General features: G+C 34.5%; 1 protein-coding gene across 1 annotated transcript in view; it reads left to right on the top strand.

The window, feature by feature from the left end:
- The window catches only part of LOC138832050 (putative Polycomb group protein ASXL3), a 51,236-nt gene extending 44,550 nt beyond the window's left edge, over positions 1-6,686 (top strand). The window contains exon 3 of the mRNA XM_070029362.1: positions 6,506-6,686. Coding sequence (XP_069885463.1) covers positions 6,506-6,626 — 121 coding nt within the window. The 3' untranslated portion in view covers positions 6,627-6,686. The remainder of the gene's footprint in view (positions 1-6,505) is intronic.
- The last annotated feature ends 11,808 nt before the right edge of the window (positions 6,687-18,494 follow it).

Genomic DNA, 18,494 nt, shown 5'->3' with positions numbered 1-18,494 from the left:
TTAGGAATTTCTAAAAAAAAACAATTGCTAAAAACACTTTAATATTTTCAACCTTAATATCATACTGGTTTTTTAAATTGGTGATTATTTATTATTCTTAGGTATGTTAGCTTTCAGAGATGTATAAGTTGCTTTACATAGTAGAAATTGTGGCACCGTCTTTTTTCCTTTGTTCCTAAGAAAGGGGTGAGAAATTCTGAAATGGTTACAGGGGCATTTTGAGTAGCTCAGAGCAGGTCATCATCTAAAACTTAAAATGTCATCTTCCCTTTACCCAATTTATAACATTTTGGTTTCTAAAAAAGTTTCTAGCCTTTATGTTAGAAGTATGTCTTCTTGGTGAGAGAGTAGGAAGAGCTGTGTCATTCCCAATAGTTGGAGAGTTATATTCTTTGCTCAAGAGAAGCCACGACTAGTTTTCACCAAAGATCTGTGGCTCTTACCATCCCACTTTCGTAGCATACTTTTGAGAATTGATTTTTTTAATTTTTATTTATTTTTTATTGTGAAAATACTGTACAGAGGGGTTACAATTACATGGGCAAGATAATGAGTACATTTCTTATCAAGCATTGTAGCCTCCTCCTTTGTTTCCCCTTCCCATCCCTTCCCATCCCTTCCCATCCTTTGAGAATTGATTTGAGTGCAAGCTCTCTTTGAAACCAGATCATTCAGCACAATCCCTGCTATTAGGATGTTAAGCTGCCAGTCAGCTTTAATTTGGAACAATAATATTTTATATCTGTTAAGTTCTCTGAAGATAGACTGTTTTATTACAGATCAATAAATTAAGACTTTGGAAGATGAGTTACCCATAACAATGGAGCTAAAGCATATTTGACTCATTTTTTAACTTAGAAGCTGATCATTTTAGAATCTGAGAAAGATATAGAAAAGCCCAGGAGTATGTGAAATCTACTTAGTATAAAGGGGAAAAGATTCAAGTCTTATTTTAGGTGGAGGAACATGTCTTTTGATTCTTTTCCTCTCAAGTAATAGGCTTACATTGATCCAATCAACATCAATGACCTGCTTTTATTTATCTCCAAAAGTAAATATTTGTAAAACACATTGGCAGGAGGTGGGTAATAAGAGGGCTTTACTATACCTAACATTTAAAAAAGTTGTTGGTTCTGGTCTCTTTGGCTACTAATGCTATCAAGATATTGCCTTAGATAAGACTAGCAGAAGAGGCTGCCTTACATTCTTGTTATGAGCTGATGGTGAGTTTAGCAAAGCTCTGTGAGCAAATGAAAATGGAACGGATCATTTTAATGACTGGTCATATTTAAGTTATTCTTTGTAATGTTTATGAGGATAACATGTGTAGGACAAGGGTGAATAAATTTGCTGCAGATATTTTGAAAGCAAGGGATAGTCTGACATGATTTTCTTGTTTTCAATTTTTTTCCAGTGTAATTGTAACCTAGTATATTTCCTTATGTATTCATATCCATAATATTAAAATATTTATGTTTACTTATTAAATTTTCATTCTATTCTCTGTACAAATAATGGATAGAAATTAAGTATTTAAGTGTAATCATAACAAAATTCTATTGGTTTGTAGAGTGGTATGAAAAGTCCAATGAGTAAAGAAACACATTGTCAACTAAAATGAATTTACAATAAAAATCAACTTTTTAAAAAATATATTCATGCTTTGTTTCTGGTGTTAATAACACATTTGACTTTTCCAAATGAATGAATTTTAAATATTAATGTAGTATAGAGTTTATGTAATGATTATTTTAACTGGCTAAATGAGGTTAAATTCAACCTAATTGGGGGCTATGAAATCCCTTTTGTAATTAATTCATTTTATGTTTTTTCATTCCTCATTTATGAACCATCGATCCCTGCCTTTCTATTACTTGAGGTTGTTATATAAAGTTTAAAAATAAATTTAAAGGCATATTAAGCTGTGTGTTGCTGGTTTTATTAAGCCTTTCACATTTTATTTAAATATTTTGAAATTGTTTTCTTTCATTTTGCGAACTGACACCAACTGAATTACTTGTGATTGATACTGTAACTGATTGCTAAAAGTATATGGTGCTATACCAGTTTGTTTGAGTCTTATATAGTTATAAAAATAAGTGGCTTCTTGAGATAGAAATTAATTTTCCATGTTAGCTTCTGAGGAGTGATGAAATGAACTTTGCTCTATGAGGATAGTCAGAGAGACAGGTCTTTTCTTCTTAGTGCTTTACCATCTCGGTGATAGTTCTTATTTCTGTGGTGTAAGATCACTCAGAAGTAGAAGAGGGAACATAGGGAAAGACTTTACACTGGAATTTGAGTGCACTATATTTCCTTATGCTCCATTGGACTGAAATTTTGGCAGTAATCTCAAAGAGAAGAAGGTAGAATTTATCAAGAAAGAGTCCTTATTGTGGAAAAATAATACCAACCTTCTCCATATTTATTTATTTATTTATTTATTTATTTATTTATTTAAGTCTCATGTTTGACCATTTATGTAAAGTATGTATTATCATATTTTACATTTAAAAAAGTATTACCTGTGTACATAACCCAGACATTTCATATATTTTTCAGGTTTTGACTCTATTCAGCCCATAATGAGCATTACCATTTCTTACCTCCCCAGCCCTGTCTTGAAGGCTGAAATCAAATGTCATGTCCCACTTCCTCTGTGAAAAATTAACATCTGTAGTTTCAACTCATCATGTTATTCTTACTTCTCCATGATAACATGATGTGTGTTCCTGTGCTGTGGTATCTAAAAACTCTTCCACATTTTCTCCTTTTTGTAATAGGACTGCAATTTCCTTAATAGTAGAGTTCATGTCTCCTTGATCATTCTCTTCCCTGTGGAGCTCTTCACACAATTGGCTGATGGTATTTGCTGATTGAATGAGTGGAAATTTAAATTCTAGCTGTATTTCTGCTTTGAACATAATGTGTTATCCTGGATAAGTCACTCAGTCCTTTTATAAAAATCTTTCCAGTAAAATAGGGAAAATTGTAACTTTATTTGTACCATAAGGCTGCTATAAAATAATCTGGAAAAGCTTTGAAAATGTGCTGCCAATTATGAGGTATTTGATGTGGGAGATTTTGCTCTTGGCTGCTTTGTTATCAATTTGGAGACAGTTAATCAAGATGGAGTGAAGCCCAATTTCTATTCTGGGATATTTTACAGTAATATTTTGGTACACTGGTGCCAAATATTTCACATTTCATTAAAAATAGTTATTATCTACTAAGTTTTTATAAGAAATATAATCAGATGTTAGAAAAGAGGTACTAGTAAGGGCTATTAGTTTAGATTCCATGACATGATTTAAAGCTACTGTTTCTTGGCAGAAAAGAGCCAGAATTATTTTTAGTATGCAAGTGGTAAATATTAGGATGCTGTAAAGAATTTCCCCAGCTTATAATCTATTAGTAAACAAATTATTCATTATCTAAGAGACCTGTTAAAATTATTTGTTACCCAGAGAGTATGTTTCTCAAATTTTAGCCACTTCAGCCTTTTGAATGTCTGATGTAGATTCTTATTACTCTTCCCCTCTGTGTGTGTGTGTGTGTGTGTGTGTGTGTGTGTGTGTGTGTGTGTGCGCGCGCGCGCTAGTCTTAAGGCTTGAACTTAGGGCCTGAGCAGTGTTTCTTAGCTTTTCCACTCAAGGTTCATTCTTTACAATTTGATCCACACTTCCACTCTGGCTTTTATTGGCTAATTAGAGACAAGTCTTATGGACTTTACTTCCCAGAGCTGGCTTTGAACCATGATCCTCAGGTCTCAGTCTCCCTAGTTGCTAAGATTATAGTTGTGAGCCACTAGCACCCTGCTCTGCTTTTTCTCTCCTTTGAATTTATAAGTGTAGTGTCTTACCAATACTCCTGCTAATTACCGAGGTGGTATATTTCTTGGCAAATTTGTGTTATGAAGTCCTATATATTTATATTATCATCTAAATTTTGATTGATATATTTTAAAGCACTAATATACAACATAAAATTTTGCCGTGCAGATTCAGTGAACAAAATATTTTGCTGTTTCTTAGGAGATCTATAGTTATAACTGGAGGAAGTAATTCCTTGGGAAGTCTGTGATATTATTTGTGTCACTGAGTTTAACTCACAGTTTATTTAATATTTATTGAATGTTCATAATATGCTAGGAGTTTCCCACTATATGGAAGTAGTTTTTTTGCCTGGTAAAGTAAGCATGGCATACAATGTGTTTTAGACGTGAATAGTGAACTGATTTTCAAGATTCTTATAACTTGCGTAGACATGACTCCTTTAGTTTCTGTTGGTTATTACTATTAGTAACTCTTATACCTGTTTGTCATTTAAGATGTTACCTCATTTGGAAAACACTCCCTGTAAATATAGTGTCTTTTTAGAACTCCATGGGAAGTTTTTACTGTACTATTATGGTAGCTGCTTGTTTACATGCCTTTCTCTTAACTATGAATTTTTACATAGCTAGTGAAATACCTTGTTAATGTTTGCTTGTTTTGGTCAGTTCCCATATCAGAGGGAACAGCATCATGTAGATATTTATTTGACTAAGTATATATTACTTACAGATATCTCTTTAGCAACATCTGCATGAGGGCTGGTTTGAGCAGCTAAACATTTACTGCATGATAGACAGACCTCGTTGTATAACAAGGTGTCAATATATCAAACACGCAGACTAAATTATGAGGAGGAAAAGCACAAATTTACATTAAGTAGACTCTAGCATTGAACTAAATAACTGAATGTACCATGATTTTAATTTTTGTATCCCTATAAAATTTTAAATGCGGTTTTCTGACATTTTTGCCAAGGCAAGTCATTCACTCTTTGCATGATCATTAGTTAAAGATATGTCACTCTTTATGAGATGTAGCAAAATTAGTGGAGACTGTTTAGAGAAACATAATGAGTATTATATTTGGTATAACTCACAGATCCAGATCTGTCTAAAAGATTTCTGGATATTTGATATCAACAGAATAATTGAGTTGGGAATGAATGTATATACCACATGGATCGGTAGGCAATATAACAGATGGGCATTTCCAAGCTCTTTCATTTTCATATAAACTGAATATTACTGACAAGGATGGAATCAGGCTGGGGAGAACAGCCAGGGAAATGGAGATGAGAAGACAGAATTCTATTAACTTTAAATGGAATTATATATGATGGGTAGTTTTATAGATAGCTATTTGCTTGATGCAAAAAATCATTTAGAGTAATTGCATAGAAAATAATGCTGCAATTATTTTAACTCACTTTACTTTAAACACATCCTGGAAATTGAGCAACTTGGTAAAATTTGAGCTGGGATATATGTTTTAGTTGTCAATCCTTTATTATTTTAGACGAAGAGGACAAACAAAAGAATAGTCTTCATTCTTGTGATAAAGGGGCCCAAGAAAATAAGAACATTGACTTCTCTAGTCAAACTTTGAATTCTCAGTATAATGTAAATCACTTCATTTCTAAAATCCTACTCATTAAGGAGAGAGGAGGAAAAATACTTCTTTTTAAAAAATGTTGGTTTCATTTCTCTTTTTTTATTCTGTAAGAATATTGGCTCCAGGGGATCCATTGATCATTACATAGTTTCCTACATTTAGTAATTTTTGTTTAGCCAGGTGCCAGTGACTCATACTTGTAATTCTAGCTACTCAGATGATAGGATATGATCATTTCTGCCTAGTCATTGGCAGAAAAAGTCCATAAGACTCTTATTTCCAATTAACCACCAAAAAACAATATGTGGAAGTGTTGTTCAAATAGTAGAGTGCCAGCCTTTGGTGAAAATACTAAAGAGACAGTTTATAGTCCCTAATTTCAAGCCCCAGGTCTGGCACAAAAATAAAATAAAATATAACAAAAAGAAAGAAAGAAAAAAGAAAGATGTTGTTTGTCCTAAGGTTCCAAGTCCTGTGTTCATGATAAGCTGAAGTAGTCAGTCTAGACCATTTTATCAGTAAAACTTGACAGTCTAGTCAAGGTGATTGTAGCTAGGATTATGAAAGCGAGGTCTATACATGAGATTCAAGAAGGTCTAAGGAATGTTTGGTAAATCCCAAATAGAGTTTCAAGAATTAATCTGGCACTGCTGGTCTATCTCCAGAAAAAGCCAATTCTTGAGGAAAACAAAACAAAAGAATAACAACAGCAAAAGAAATCAGTAGAAGAATAGTTCGATCTTGTCCATCCATTTTAGAAGAGCAGTGGTAGAAACCAACATTGTGCATTGTGTTTTCTCTTTCCCATTCAGGACAAACTATGTTTCATTTGGGATTGCTTCAACTACTTTACCAGGCAGCACCAGGTCTTCATATGCTTTAAGTTTACCTTCTACCATAGAAAGAATCTTTCCTTGAATGTTCACATTTTCACCTTGGGAAGGAGATCTGTAGAGGATGGATTCAGTTGCTATAAGTAAATATGACAAACTAGAAGAGTGGTTTGTGGGAGTTTTACTATATATACACATATATAATATTTTCCAGTCTGGTTTCAGACCCCGGCATGGCTTGGAGACAGCGTTGGTGTGTATGAAGGATCTTCCTCGAATGAAGGATTTGGGACAACTTTCCATGATGATTATATTAGAGCCTCAGCTGCTTTCGTGTTGGTCATGAGGTGATGCTGAACCGAATGCTTGAACTAGCAGGAGTGGCTGGGATATCATTGGAGTGGTTCCGTTCATTCCTTCCGGGTAGGTACCAGCTAGTGATGTGGGTGAAATGGACATTGAGGGTCTTCCTATATGGAACCCCATAGAAGTCACTCATTCCCCAGTTCATGTTTAGTAGATCATGAGAAGACAACCAGATGCCCCAAAGCCAGACAGTGTGATCTGAATGACTGAGTCAAAGGTTATGAAAGGGATTTCCTGATTGATGTCACTCCCATACATTATTTCTGTTTTGCCAGTGTGACAGTACAGACTAGAATAGACACTAAGAGAGGATGACTGGTTGGACAGTGAAGCAGGAGGCTCTGGTGTGATTTCTAATTTCTCTGACTTTTGGTCTATGTAACTTGTAGTCACATTTTAACTGCAAATTTAATAGCAAAACAAACAATTATAAGATCAAATAGAAATACTTGATTTTTCCTTTCTGGTATCCAACCAGAGCCTTCTTTCCTGTGAACATTGACTGCTTCTCCATGATCTTTGTTGCAGAAGTTGTAGTCCGCTTGTTCACCTATTCACCTGGGGGTAGGGATGTCCGTGAATTAAAGTAGCCTTACTATGTTAATGAATATCCTTGAAGCGGTTGGCTAATTTCCTTCAGTGGTTGTTTTGTTTTATCTTTACTGAAACACTTCATTGTTCTGACTTTGTTTTACCAAGAATCAAAGTGGGTTGAACTTTTAAGAACTTTGGTGACATAAATACCGCCTTTTCTTTCCTCAAACTGTTCAAGCATTTTAAGAATTCACAGGGAGTATGCTAGTGGTTGTTTTTTGTTTTTTGTTTTTTGTTTTTTAGTTATTTGGTTGTGCTTTTTAGTTTTTAATGCACAAAATGATTTCCCTTACTTTTTTTTAGAATCAAGAAACATTTATTGAGTGTTAAATATAGAGCAAATGTATTAGGCCTAAACAGAACACAGATAAAGAATTGAAAACAAATACAGATATATATATCTATAAGTATCATTAGAACTGTCTGTTGGATGTCATTTTGACAAAAGGGCAGGAAGATAACATTTATGCAGTAAGTGATCAGTGTCAGGAACTGAGGCCAAATATTTTCTATGTTTCAGTTCATTTAATCTGCATAGTAACATTGAGCAGCAAGTGGTTTGGGTTTGGGCTTTTCCCTCATATTACAGATGAGTAGATGAAAGTTGTGAGAATTTGGCAATATTGCCTAACTTCAAACAATTATAATGAAAGATGGGGTATTTGCTGATTCCAAAGCTCCCATCGCAATAGACTACTGTTAAACAGGCAAATGTTAGTAAGCAGGGTTCTCAGAGAAAAAAAAAAAAACTAAATAGATAAGTAAATACCTAAAAACTAAGTAACAAATGACAGACAAAAAGAAAGAGATAGGAAGGAATTATAATGAAAGATGGGGTATTTGCTGATTCCAAAGCTCCCATCACAATAGACTACTGTTAAACAGGCAAATGTTAGTAAGTGAGGTTCTCAGAGAAAAAAAACTAAATAGATAAGTAAATATCTAAAAACTAAGTAACAAATGACAGACAGACAAAAGAAAGAGTTATGAAGGAAGGAAGGAAGGAAGGAAGGAGGGAAGGAGGGAAGGAAGGAAGGAAGGAAGGAAGGAAGGAAGGAAGGAAGGAAGGAAGGAAGGAAGGAAGGAAGGAAGGAAGGGAGGGAGGGAGGGAGGGAGAGAGGGAGTGAGTGAGGGAGGGAGGGAGGAAGGAGAACAGATGTCAAACTTGAATTCTTTCTTTATCTTTGTTCTGATACTTTTCTCACTATTTGTGCTATAAATGAAGTAATGATATCCTACTATTTGTGCTAATATTGAAAGGACATTGTGTCCTAGAAAATAGCCCTAAAGATCAATGCATGAATTCAATCAGAAAGTAATTATTTGAGGAAAAGCAACTTTTGAAATCAAACAACTATGTATTTATTGCCTATAGGATTTTTAAAAAATGTATATACAGAAATTTTCTATGTGGACTTACCACAACATTCACATATAAACATGTGCACATACTTGGGATTTCAGTAAATGATTGTTCTCTTTTTAAATGGAGTTTGGATATGTATTGGTAGTTTTCCTTTTAATAATGATGAATTGCTATTTCACATCATCATAGTATATTTATTTCAGGGTTAAGCAGGAGGAATATCGTTCTGTGCTTTTAAGATGACATTTAACAATAGGAAAAAACTATGTAATATATTCGAGCTGTTATTCATATCCTAGTAAAATATGCTAATACTAATTATGTAACTGGCATATTAGGAAAGATATCCTCCTTTTCAAAAACACAGGGGAAAGCTCTTGTAGTATACTGATGCTCAGTATGGATGCCATCTTAGCAATTCTTGAAGTAGCATTCATAGTTGAATTCAACACTTTGAGATTTTTCTTAGCTTAAGTGAAATACTGATTTCTTGGAATTTAATGTCAGGTTCATCAAGGAACTATTTCCTGAAAGCAGTATAAAGCCATTGGAATAGTAATTCAAGTTAAATAGGTGGATTAGAGTTGTATAAGATTTTGATAAATGGCCAGAAGCTGTGCTAACCCAAATTGTGTTTTTGGAAAGAATAAAAATGAAAGGAGAAGAGAGAAAAGAAAACATTTGTCCTATTGTTATGTAACCCTAGAGAGATTTATATAAATTTAAAACTCACTTGCTCTTTGATTAGAGACTAAGACCACATGTTTAAAGTAATTTTTCTTGAACTATTACCTTACTGCACCAATTGTTTTCTTTTTCACCCATTTTTATTTACATATTATTCTCCTTTTTCATTCTAGAGTTGTTCTCTGGGGACTCTCTGTAGACCTGGTTGGAACAGTAATATTGCTGTCAAATAATGTAGGGGAAATTCCGTTTAGGCTGCAATGCATTGCTCCTCCTGGGTCATCAAAATGCGCATTTTTTCTAGGGAAGATATTCATTATTGTAAAACAGAAGAATACATATAAAAACTATTTTAACTGTGTGAATTTATTAATATGCATGTGTATATAATTTTGCACTTTTCAGAACTAATAACCTGAAAAGTTACTATTTATCTTCTTTTAATATTGGCTTTGATCCTATCCATCTTGACCTTCATTTTATTTTTCTTTCCTGTTTGAAAGAGTATTACTAGTGCTTGTAGAAAACATAAACATTTCTGTAATCCCTGCTTCCAATGTAGGCTTCTCATGAATCATATTTCTTTGAGGTTGAAATTGAAACAAGAACTAGGTATGTTACATTTCTTTAATACCTACTCTTTATTCTGAAGTGTTGCATACTAAATTTTGGGAAGGGAAGGATGCTTTAATTCACACATCTTTGTGTTTATACTTTCTTTCAAAAACATCTTGTTTTCTTAAGCGGTCTTATGTTAAGTCTTTGGTAAAGATGGTTTTTACTTTATAATTCTATCCAAAATTTATAGATGTATTCTTAAACATCCTCAATATCTATGGTGTTTGAATTTCACAAAACATACTATATAGCAGAAATCTATGTTTTATTTTGGAAAGCTGTGTTTACCAGAAATATTTATACATTGATATTTGTAATCAAAGTGGAATATATCACTGAACAAAGTACCTTAAGAGCAAAGGTAGACAAAGAAGAAAGTGAAATTTAATTGACATTTGTCTTGTGGTATGACTGCTAGACTTAATAGTAATAGTGGTCAATATAGTTATTTTTAGGCATTTGCTTTATCAAACATTTAAAGGTAAATTTTTTTCCCTACAGCCAGCAAAATTCTGAGCTGAATTCTCTTGACATTCTGCTGATAAAGGGATTTCAGATGAGTAGTGCCAGGGTCTTTGCAGAGAAGCAGTAGGAAGAAGAATCAGAAATGAAGTAGTGGACAAAGGAAATCCTTTTTTCTTTCTTTCTGAACTATAGAAAGCCATTGCAAATGCATTGCTCCAAGGTTTTTTTTAATGTGTAATGTGATAGTTGTGTTTTATGTTTTATGTTGAGGAAGATACAGATGATAGAGAAAATTCACATATAAAACTTTCATACTATTGGGAAAAATAGAAAAATATCCATTAAATTTAAATCCATCTTTAGAGAGAAATAACTTTCATAGCTCTAAAATAAAGCATAAAGGAAAAAAAAAACATAGTTGGCTTACATTATACCTGTATTTCAGGGCAAAAAAGAACATTAAGCGGAAGAAAATAAAATGAAGAAAACATTTTGAGTGAATGTATTTCAAGTAATCCGTAAGGGAAAATTGAAAATAAAAAAAAAATAACCAAGAGTGTCATGGTCCAAGGACATGAGTAAAGTCTTCCAAAGCACTAAATTAAGGGGAATAAAAAACTTGTGTATGGCTCTGCACTCAATCTTGTCGATAAGCATGAAAGCATAATTTAAAGCAGTTCTTGGTAAGTGTTCTTTAGTTAGTCTAATAAACTCATCACTTAATATACTTGGTTCCAACTATAAATGCTGCATTCTGCTCACAAGCTACTGATGAGAGTATGAGCCAATACTGCCCACTGAAAAGCCACCATTTCTCACCAAAGGTCATTAAACAATGATTGTCTAGTGAGTTAATAAACCACTTCTGCAAATGTATATTTGGAAAGTATTCCTAGTTATAAGAAAAAAGTATAAATACTAACAGATTCATAGGGCTGCATTTCAAGTATAAATTGGAAATTTAATTTAAATGGTTATTGGTTATATTAGTGGTTTCTGCACACTAGAATCATGTGAAAAGGTATAAGAAAATGACTATGCTTGACACTCATTCTTCCAAGTAGATTTTTATTTATTGTATAAGGATTTGGTCTTGAAATTTGCTTTTTAGAAAATGCCCCCAAATTGTAATATACAGCCAGTCTGAAAATAGTTGGTAGACATGAAACAAGGTGGAAGAATATTTTTAACCATTCAATTTTTATATTGGTTAAAAACTAGATTATAAAGTAAACTATTATTTTCAAGACTTAGGTGATTCATAATCTAAATAGGAAAAAAAATCCCAGAAAAGAAGTCTAGAAGACAATGTACAAAATGCTCAAAATATGTGAGGTGTTCATAGTTTCAATGTTTTTATCTCAGTTTTTACTTGGCAGATGTTTTATTTTGTTCAGAAATTGTTTTTTTCAAATAAAATTGTATTGAAGAAAGGGTTTGTGCTGATAAGATCCCCTAGATACTTCATGTTTGTAGGTTATTTCTACTGATAAATACAGAGATTTCACATTCTTCTTACATTTCATATTCTGCTGATATTTGTGTATATTCAACCTTATGATGTTATAATAAAATTATGACAGGTTGGTTTTCCTTTTCTTGATCTCAGGAATACTTTCTTAGGTAATTTTTTGAAGTTTGGAGTATAATAAACTCAATGAGTAACTTTTTCTTGTATTACTCTAAAACCATGCCTGACCAGTTGTCACCCTTCTGAACACCATCTGTGAGCTGATAGTGTCCAATGCTTATATTCAGCCCCCATATTGACTCTGTGAGGCATGTATATGTGCACCTGAAGTTTGAATTAGTAAATCCAGAACTAAATTTACCACATTGTTTCTAAACCCACCTCTTCTGTATTGGTCATCTTACTATGGCTGCCATTTACCTCTAGTCCCTAACACAGCCTCAATTTCTTCCTCCTTATCTCATAAATACAGTGAGTGCCTTAGTCCTACTGATTTTCTTCCCTATACCTACCTACCTGCCTTTCCTTCCCCTTTCCTTTTCTTTCCATTCTAGACAGTTGAATCAGTTGCTTCCACAGAACTAAATCCCATCCACTCACCCTCCAGGTGCTTTCTGGCTGTTTCTCTAAATCTCTACCATCACTGTTCTAATGAAGCTCATGCCATCTTGCTTGAAGGCCAATATGGTAGAGTCCTTATTGGTTTATCTTCTTTTAGATATGTCACAGTTTAAATATTTACTCATGCCTTGTTAAAAATCCTCTGGTGGGGTTATCCTTTTCTTCCATGAAGTATAAACTGCTTGAAGTAGAAGTAAAAAGTGGTATCAAATACCTACCATGACATGGTGCATACCTTCTCTTTGGAATCTAACCCCCATCCTACTATTCCTTATATTTACTGTTCTAGTAATGTCAACGATTGCATGGGGCATTCTATCCTGTCTTCCTCTGCCTTCTTCATGCTATTCTCTCTACCTGGAATGACCTCTTCACTCATATCCTTGTTTGGCTTACTGAAAGTAAATATTCTCTCTCTCTCTCTCTCTCTCTCTCTCTCTCTCTCTCTCTCTCTCTCTCTCTCTCTCTCTCTCTCTCTCTCTCTCTCTCTCTCTTTCTCTTTCTCTCCCTCTCCCTCTCCCTCTCCTTCTCCCTCTCCTTCTTTCCCTCCCTCCCTCCATCATTAACTAGGTACTTTTATTGAAAGGAAGCCATCAACACTTCAAACTAAACACTTTTCAAACTAAAAACTAAACTTTTGGAATCTATTCCAAAGAGATAGGTATACAAGTAATGAACGGTGTATTCAAGTATATGCAAAGTGTTGTTAATAAAGCTATACTTCAGTCATGATGAAATATATCTGTTCTACAAACTGTTCAGAATATTTTGTGAATATTAAAACATTTAAAATTTTATAGAATATTATGAACAAAAATGTTATGAGGGAATATCTCCTAATCGTGTTAAACACCAAGGCATACTTATCATTATGTAGTAAATTATCTCACTGGTATTAAAAACAAAATAATCAAACCACAGAGTTGAATCCCATATGCATATATAGGATTGCAATACCAAAGCTCTGAAGGAATAGCATGGAGGATCTTATCTATACATTACTTCTGAAGCAGTGGGTGGGATTACAGGGAGTTAAGAGGGACTTGTATTTTAATTGGAAAGACCCTTGGACTTTTCATGTACATAAATATTTATTTGCACACATAAAATTGTTACCCACTAACAAAAACTGAATCAAGACAAAATAAAGAATTCAAATTGTGGGCAAAATAATAACAATAAGTTTTTTCTATCTTGAAAAATTTGGAAAATAGAGCAGAGGGTCCATCTACCAACAGAAACCAGCTGGAATTAACAGCTGTGGACATGTTGTCATAGTTGCTTCAGATTTATTTTAAATAAAGTCTATCAAAAAGAGCTGAAGTGACTTTAATTTCTTTTTCTTTCTCCTTAGAGACAATTTGGTGTTTATTATTATAAATTAGTCTTACTATGGCCAGATAAAAAGTTTATTGATATCGGAAGTGGTGCTGTAGCTCAAGTGGTAGAGCTCTCGCCTTGAGCTGAAGAGCTGAGGGACAGCGCCCAGGCCCAGAGTTCAAGCCCCACGACCGACAAAAAAAAAAAAAGTTTATTGATATCATATCATTTATTGATATCCATACCATTTAGATTATTTACAAATTTTCCCTAATAATAAATATTGTCTCTATGCAAATGTGTTTTTTCTAGAATTTGTATCCTAAAATTAGTAGAGCATGAAGGATACTTTTTTTTTCACTAGATGTTGATAAATGTTTTTTCCAAATTGGTTATTCCAGTTCTATTCTCATGAGAGTATTTCTTCATTCCTTTGTTTGGACATCTTCAGCCAATACTTGGAGTTGTCATACTTCAAATTTTATTCTACCTGGCAAATTGTGAAATGTTAGCTTAGCAGTAGACCCCTGAATATTCTGCTGAGGCTGTTAGTGCCCTGTGAAGGGAATAGGAGCACAAAAGCAATTTGGTATTAAGTTGGACCAAACTAAAGGCTACTACAGCAGCCTAGATAATAACACCTATAGAGGTTCAGAGGGACCTAATGGATTAGAGAGGCAATTGGCAGTTAATAGAAGAAAAAATACATATAGTCAAAGTAGCCCAACTGCAATGAACTTTAGAATTCTTTTACTCACACTATTACTGGTTACCCTTAAAACTTAATCCAGAAAGACATTAGTAGATTATAAACTTTTAAACTAATCATTTTACAGATGAGGAAATTGAGATTAAGAAAAAGGAAAATCAGCTTCCCTAAATCTCTTAAATCTCTCTGTTAGGCAGTCAGATAGATGTCAAAAAATAACATCAGCATGCATTTATTGGTTTATTTAACATAGAAATCTTCAGCATGACTGCAATATAATGCAGGAATTCAAGGGATATCTTTTTTTTTCCATGTTGGGCCCTGCTTTCCTCTGGTTAGATTTCTTCTAAGCTTGCTCACTCTGCCTTTGTGGAGGCAGAGGTATGCACCAGCCAATCTTTCCTTTTGTCTTCACAGATGATGCTCCTACTGAAAATAGCTTGTACAGTATCTCATTATTTCTGTATTACTGTTGCAAACATATTCAAACTCCTGCTAGTTGACCAATCACTATGACCAGGAGACAGTTTAATCTGGTCAGACTTCCTAGTGGGGAAACCATGACCATTTCATGATTGCTATACTGGAAAACCATTCATAAGAAGTGAGACTTGCTCAAAGGAAGGCTGTGGTGTACGAAAATAGATGAGCCGGGCACCGGTGACTCGTGCCTGTAATCCTAGCTACTCAGGAGGCTGAGATCTGAGGATCGTGGTTCAAAGCCAGCCTGGGCAAGAAACTCTGTGAGACTCTTTTTCTCCAATAAACCACCAGAAAACCAGAAGTGGAGCTGTGGCTCAAGTGGTAGAATGCTTGCCTTGAGCTGGAGAGCTGAGAGACAGCACCCAGGCCCAGAGTTCAAGCCCCACGACAGACCAAACACAACAACAACAAAAAAGAAAATAGAACATGACCATTGAAGATTGCCTAGTATGTAGACTCTTTGAAATTATGAGTGTAGCCATTAGTTTAAAAGAATATTCATGACATCCATTGAAATTTTATTACATTCATTATGCTTTATGTCTACATATCCATGCTTACAGCAGTAATTAACCATATATTTGAGTATGTAGGGATAGCTTGTCAGGCAATACAAAAGAATGTAGTATGTGTGTGTGTGTATCCCCTAAGGAGTTTCTAAACACAGTGAGGGCAACAAAGATAAAGGTGGAAATAGTTTTTGAAGACAAAGCATTACAAAGATGAACAGTGTTATTAGATTGCTCTAGAGGAAAGGAGATATCCTTGGATCATAAATGGTTTTAGATACTCTTGGATAGCAAAAGTCTCTCTTCAACAATGTATTTTGCGTAACAAAAACAAAGTGTGCTTAGGAGAGGGATCATGATTTCCATATGCAGGACTTAGAGGGGCCAAAGCAGAGATGGAGACTAGAGAGGTACCAGGAGGTGCTGAGTTGAGTCAGTCTGTACAGGGCAGAGGACCCTACTGCCAGCTTGAGGAGTTTGGATTTCCCAACCAGCCTCATGAATGGTGTAACTTGTGTTGTTTTCAAATAAGGATTTGTTTAGCACCAGGCTGTAAGACAAATCAGAGCAAGGAGATAATGAATTAAGGGCAGATAGGACGGCAGATAGAGTTTTTCTCTTGTGAGTGAGGCAAAGATTGAATTAGGACGGAAAGAAAATATGTCAATGTCAGATGAACTTCATGGAGCCTTTATCGGGGAGAGTAGTTTGAGCAGTCTGAAGAATGCTTGAGTCATGAGTAATGGAAAGGACAGTACCCATCACTGAGTGAGCAATCAGAAATCCCAGGAAGATCTGCATTGGGAGCATTGGGAGACATGAGTAAGATAATCTTGTTGTTTACTGTCCTGTATTTTTTAAATAAAATTTTAAAACATACAGCACTGTCAATCATCTGTGGCTACTGTTTGTACGTACATCTTTTCGAGGCTAGAGTTCATGGCTCGATTTTTCTTTCTTTTTTATTGCGAAAATACTGTACAGAGGATTTACAATTACATGGGCAAGATAATGAGTACATTTCTTATCAAGCATTGTTGCCTCCTCCTTTGTTTCCCCTTCCTATCCCTTCCCGTCTCCCCTCTATTTTTCAATTTTATAAGTTGACATGGAAAAAAAATTTAAAAAATCACACTGTGGCATTTTTCTCTAAGACAAGTAGCTAATCTTGTATACTTTGGACAATATAATTCAATATTGGAGGGAATAATTACTACTAGGTACCCTTTTCTTAGTGATCCTACACAGATGAATAAATTCTATCATTTCTTCATGCATATTATTAGACATCATGAAAGGATGAATATGAAGATGTATGTGGTGGTTTCATTACATGTGGTTAGGAAACAGAGTTCAGAAGTAAGGGGGACTTCTTAGAGATTTTTAATATGTATTGCTAATGCATTTAGTGAGTGTGAGGTAAAAGTGTATAGCATATTTATTTGACAATAATTTTGTGCATCATTTGGGACTAACATCCCTATATAACAGGTTTGTTTACTGGCTAGTATTAACTGTTGCTAAAAATATGGGACAGGATGAAGAGCCACATTGGAATATAGTAGAAGTTTACACTTTAATATGATATTAAACTATGGTACTGGATAGAATTATAATGTTCTCTTTTTTGTATAGTAAATGTATTATCTTATTTTGGAAGCCATTCTCTTTGGGATTTGCAAGGGTATAGAATAGTAGAAAGTCTTGCATAGCCACCAGTGACTTTTGAGTTGGCTTTGTTCATTTGAAGATGATGACATGAAAAATCCACACATGATCACATCTCAATCATTCCTTTGGAATTAACTCAGGACAACATTTAAATTCCAAATGATTTTCTTACTGTTTTTAACATGCCTCAAGGCTGCCTGTCTGTTGAATTCACCGTCCTTTCTTATATATTCAGAAAATTCAGTTCAGCTCAGCATATTTTTCTATTATGTGCAAAGTACTGTCACAGTGCAAATTTATTTCATGATTAGCTTGACATATATAGTGCTTGAATAAATGTTTGCTCACTGAATGGATTGTTTTAATGATCTATTTCTACAGAGGCATCTCAATTATAAGTCTAAATTCTCTGCTATATTTTCTCTTTAATTCTTTCTTCCTTGTTTTTTACTGACAATATTTCTTGAGGAAGACAAGTAACAAAATCTTCTTCTGTAGCCTAGGTCTTTATAATATTTCAAACCTACCCTGGGAAAGTCATTGTCTCCTGCAGTGTTGCGTGGAGTAGAAGCCAACCATCTTACCATTTGGCAACCCCCAGCTTGTCTTTGTGTATTGCCTAAATATTGTGCTAAATATTATTTTAATATTCAAGGATGATTAAATGAAGCAGGAAGTTCTTTGCAGAGGCAGTATAAGGCACTGAAAAGAGAATGAGTTTTGGAATCAGATAAGAGTTTAGATTTCAGCTCTGTCACTCATTTGTCATTGGGCTTCTATGAATTAGTGCCTGAACCTCAGTCACATCTATGAAACTGGGAATGAGGCTTACATGTTATTAGCAGTAAGGAATAGATAACAATTGCTAAAGCTCAGGAATGAATTATAGATACTCTGTTTGTTTGTTTTTGGTCAGTTTTGGGCCTGATCTCTGGGCCTGTGCGCTGTCCCTCAGCTCTTCAGTTCAAGGCTAGCGCTCTACCACTTGAGCCACAGCACTGCTTCCAGCTTTTTTCTGCTTATGTGGTGCTGAGGAATCGAACCCAGGGCCTCATGCATGCAAGGCAAGCACTCTACCACTGACAATCTTCTTAGCCTGATACTCTTAATAAATGCTAACTACAGTCATATTTATTGATTTATTACTTCTGTTATTTTCAATATTATTCACATGCAAAAGACTGGACTAAGCGCTTTCCAAGCTCCCTCCCTCCTCCTTTCCTCCTCCCTCCCTTCTTCCCTTCCTTACTTCCTTCTTTCTCTTCTTCCTTTTATTGGTAGTACTGGGGCTTTTTTGGACTCAGAGCCTCTTGATTTCTAGGCAAGTGTTCTAC

This window comes from Dipodomys merriami, unplaced genomic scaffold (genome assembly GCF_024711535.1).
Source record: "Dipodomys merriami isolate MVZ:Mamm:240054 unplaced genomic scaffold, mDipMer1.0.p SCAF_2, whole genome shotgun sequence".
NCBI lineage: Eukaryota > Metazoa > Chordata > Mammalia > Rodentia > Heteromyidae > Dipodomys > Dipodomys merriami.
This window is presented reverse-complemented; position numbering and strand designations above follow the sequence as displayed.